This window comes from Cryptosporidium hominis (genome assembly GCF_000006425.1).
Source record: "Cryptosporidium hominis TU502 chromosome 1 CHRO011106, whole genome shotgun sequence".
Classification (NCBI taxonomy): domain Eukaryota; phylum Apicomplexa; class Conoidasida; order Eucoccidiorida; family Cryptosporidiidae; genus Cryptosporidium; species Cryptosporidium hominis.
The window spans coordinates 1-4,401 of NW_666952.1; the positions used below are offsets into that span (position 1 = coordinate 1).

The 4,401-nt window shown below is 23.2% G+C and overlaps 2 protein-coding genes across 2 annotated transcripts; both read left to right on the plus strand.

The window, feature by feature from the left end:
- Positions 1-357: 357 nt before the first annotated feature.
- Chro.10372 (transcription/repair factor TFIIH subunit Tfb3) lies at positions 358-1,248 on the plus strand. The annotated part of the gene is made up of 1 exon (XM_660359.1): positions 358-1,248. The coding sequence occupies one exon, from the start codon at positions 358-360 to the stop codon at positions 1,246-1,248; it is 891 nt and encodes a 296-aa protein (XP_665451.1).
- Positions 1,249-2,737: 1,489 nt separating this feature from the next.
- Positions 2,738-3,319, plus strand: Chro.10371 (carboxylesterase). The annotated part of the gene is made up of 1 exon (XM_660360.1): positions 2,738-3,319. One exon carries the CDS (start codon positions 2,738-2,740, stop codon positions 3,317-3,319), a length of 582 nt encoding a protein of 193 aa, XP_665452.1.
- Positions 3,320-4,401: the final 1,082 nt, after the last annotated feature.

A 4,401-nucleotide genomic window follows, 5' to 3' on the forward strand; every position in this document is an offset into this window, starting at 1 on the left:
GGTGGAGAATATTAGGAATAGTAATTACAAATAATTTAATTTGAAGTTTTGATCTTCTGATAGAGAGGTAATTAAATAGATAGAAATAAAGTGAGAAAGAAAGAAAGAATAGGAGTAAGAAAATTAGAATTGTTTAACTAAAGGAATGAAATTGGATATTGAATTTAAAACAATAATAGATTTTAAATTAATTATTTTGGAATTTAATTAATCATTCATATTGCTATTAAATAATAATAATAATAACATTAATTCATTTTAAATTATTTAGCTATTTATAAAGAAACTGATATTATTAATTGTCAGAAAAAATATATATAATTAAAAATATTATAAAAAAAAATATGCACAATTAAGATGAATGAGGATATTTGGAAAGATGGTCAAAAACAATATTCTTGCCCATTATGCATGACAAGTACATATTATAAGAATGATATCAAAATGTACTATGGTGATCCATGTGGACATAAATTTTGTTCAGAATGTTCAACAAAAGCAAATAATAATAAAAAATCAACAAGTATACTAAGAGGAAGTAATCAAATATGTCCGGTATGTCATGGTTTTGTTAAATATATTGCAGACTTTGAATATGGCGAAACAGATTTTTTAAAATTTGAAAGTCAAGCAAGAAAGCAGGTATATACAATATTAAATGAAACAAGAAAAGATTTTAAAGATACGCCTTGTTATGATAATTATCTTGAGAAACGTGAAGATTTAATATATAAATTAATTTATGGAAATGATACAGAAAAGAAATCAACACAAGATTTCTTAAATCAATATTCAAAAGAAAATCAAGTTGCTATATTAGATAGAAAAACTAGAGAAGAAACTCTTTTAAGAAATGATATTCTTGAAATTGTACAAAAAGAAGGTACTTTTTATGAGCAACTTAATCAACTTTCTCAAAATGCTACAATTGATCATCTTCAAATTGTACACCCACTTCAAAATGAGTATCCTGAATTCTTTCAAAATTTTAATAAAAATTCTAACAATCAAAACAATTCTAATAATCAAAATATTGCTCTTGGTAGTAATATTCCTAATCCTATCGACAAGAATATTACATGCAAGGAATATCTACATCAAAATGCTAAGAAATCAAATGTTTCAACATATTCATCCATTGAATCTAAACAACGTGCAGGGGGATTTACTGAAAACATTGTATGGAGTTTGTGTAAAAATGAGCTCTTTTTTGGGTTTTATGCTTGTCATCATGATTCTAATCCGTAATAATAATAATGGTAAGCTTATCTACTTTTATTTCATTTAATTATATTAAATTAGTCTAATTTGACATTGTTTTCTACTATTCCTTTTTTTTCTCTATTTTCTTTCATTATTTTCTATTATTCCCCACATTTTTTTTTTAAATCCTTTCCCACAGAAACCTTGAATACTTTTTTTTCCGAAATTTTAGGCGCACAAATATTTGCCGCCCAGTACAAATTCATTTATTTTCATTAGATCCCCGGTTAGGGTGTCATTTGTGGGAGCGGGATGGCGGGAACATGTTTTATTTAACTTATATTAATATTTATATAATTAATAAATATATTTAAATATATTACAATTTTAAGTCAAATATTAATGTCATTTTAAACATGTTTATAAAATTAAAAGAAATCTATTCTAGTATTTAATTTAAACTCTGAAAAATTTCATTGTAACTATATATATCTAATTTAGACGAAAATAATAGTAATAATATATATCATCATTGAAATCCCTTCTTCTAATCATTTTGTCGAATTTAATATATTTACTCTCTCATAAAACACATTACTAAATAACTAGTCTTTAATTACAATCAGAAAAAAGAAAAAGAAAAATTATAAGAAAAAGAAATACATTCCATTTCCACTCTCATTCAATTTACATCAAATCTCTCACCTATTCATTCAATTTCTTCCACAAATTTTACTACACTTTTTCATTCATTACCCATATTTTCTTCCCCCCACCGCGCTTCTAGCAATTACGTGTCAAAATTCTTTCTTGATATTTAATTTGCTCGAGCCGCACGTCTTGTCTCGGTCAAATTTATATAAGAAAGTAAAATATAAATACTATGATAAATAAAGGTGAAAAGAAAAAATTTGAAAGGTGTTTGATTTTCAGGTAATAGTCAAAAAAGGCAATTGAAGAGTGAAGTTAATAATTAGTGGAAATCAAGTTAACAGGGAATTTTATTAATAGCCTTTCTAAATTTATATATTACTTCACATAATAATATAATCATATTATCCAATCACAAGGATTTACTTAATAAAAAGTAATCATTTGACAATATTTACTTTTATTTATTATTTTTTTCAATTTTCAATTTGCACATATATGGGAGTATTAGTACAATAGTTCACATTTAAGTAATATAAGAAATATTATCAATTTTACATATTAAAATAATTAATGGTTAAATTGTGAAAATAAATCCATTTTTTTTTCTTTGTTTGATTCAGAATTAGAAAAGTGAATATATCTAATACACACTTATATATATTTATCTATTTATTTATTGATAATTTATATATATAAATTATATATTTATTAAATAGTAAACATATATAAAATTAAAAAAAAAAAAAAAAAGGAAGAAATTAACTAAAAAAGAAAGAAAGATATAAATATATGTACGGGGTATTAACACACATATTTATTTCTTTATTTATTTAATAAATTTTTAAAGATTTTTTTTTTTTAAGTGGGAAAAAATTCAAATATGTTAAGCTTAGAAATTCAAAGAAAAATCCCAAGAATATATGTGATTTTTATAATTTTTATAATTTTTTTTTCTAATGTTGAATGCCTTTTAAAAAAAGCGAATCAAACAGTAAAATTTAAAAAAGGTGATACTAATGGAGGTTATGGATTAAATTTTACTCCATCTAATTATAAAAATGTTATTGTTTGGTTACATGGATTATGTAGCTCAGCAGTAGAATGGGAAAGATTTTTAATACTTGTTAATAAAAAAGATTTCTTACCAAATACAAAATGGATAATACCAACTTCTAAATATAGAAAAATCACTGCTATCTATGGAAATGAATGCCCTGCATGGTTTAATATTACATCATTTTCACCAAAAGAAAATATTGAAGATATTAATGGAATTTTAGAAAGTGCAAAAAGAATACGTAATATTATTAAATCTGAAATTGATTCAGGAATTGAACAAAATAGAATATTTTTAATAGGTTTTTCTCAAGGTTCTGCTATGGCGTTAATTACTTCAATGATTATGAGAGATATTGCAATAGGAGGTGTAATAGGGAGTATCTGGTTGGATTCCAATGATTGATCATTTATCATTAGGAAAAGATTCTTCTTTAAATAATGAAATTTTTGATTTCAATGTTAGTGATGAAAAAAAACAAAATACTCGAGTATATATATTTCATGGAAGTAAAGATAAATTAATTCCATTTCATGTATTTTTACAAACTTCAATATTTATGAGTACTGAACTTGAAATACAAAATATTAATCAAAGAATGTATTATAATATTGGACATACAATTACAGCAATGCAAGGAATACATATAATGTATGAAATTTCAAAAATGATTGATTCTGAAAATATACATGAAGAATTAACAGCTGTTCAACTTAGTACTTTATCAAATAGTTCATATTCTATGATATTAAAAGTAACTGATCCAATAGATTGTAATTATACATATTATAAATTTATGCCTTGTAATCCAAATCAACAAGGAAAACTTTTATGTAATAATATTAATTGTAATTGTACAGATATGTTATATTTTTATGATAAATCCAAATTTTTTGAAAATTTAAATCATCGAGATTTTGGTCAGAATAAATATCCATATGCAATTATTCAAGCAATTCCTTCTGAGAATAATAAGAAGAAACGTAATAATAACAATAGTAATAATAAAGAAGATGAAAATCAAGGTTTTGAATTAACAAATATTAAAATAAATGAAAAAGATAATGAAAGTGTTTCAACTTTATTATCAAATATTAATGTAAATGAAAATGAAAGTATTAAGGATAATTTTGTTTCTGGAAATGACATAAATAAGGCAATAATGAATGATGATGATGATGATGATAATGATAATAATAATAGTAATAATAACGATAATAGTGATTTAAAAGATCAAATATCAAAGAATAATCATAATTCATTAAGAAGAAGAAATAGAAGTTTAAATAATATAAGTCAAAGATATTTGATGAGTATAAATAATGAAAAGAATGATGATTTATCAGATTCTTCAAGTATTGTTAATTATCATGATAAATTATATATTTCTTTAAGAGGAAATGGCAGTGAAGATATTGAAAATGATAATGATGAATATATGGATAAACAAGAACGAGATCAAGAGGATCAAGTAAAACATATGGATG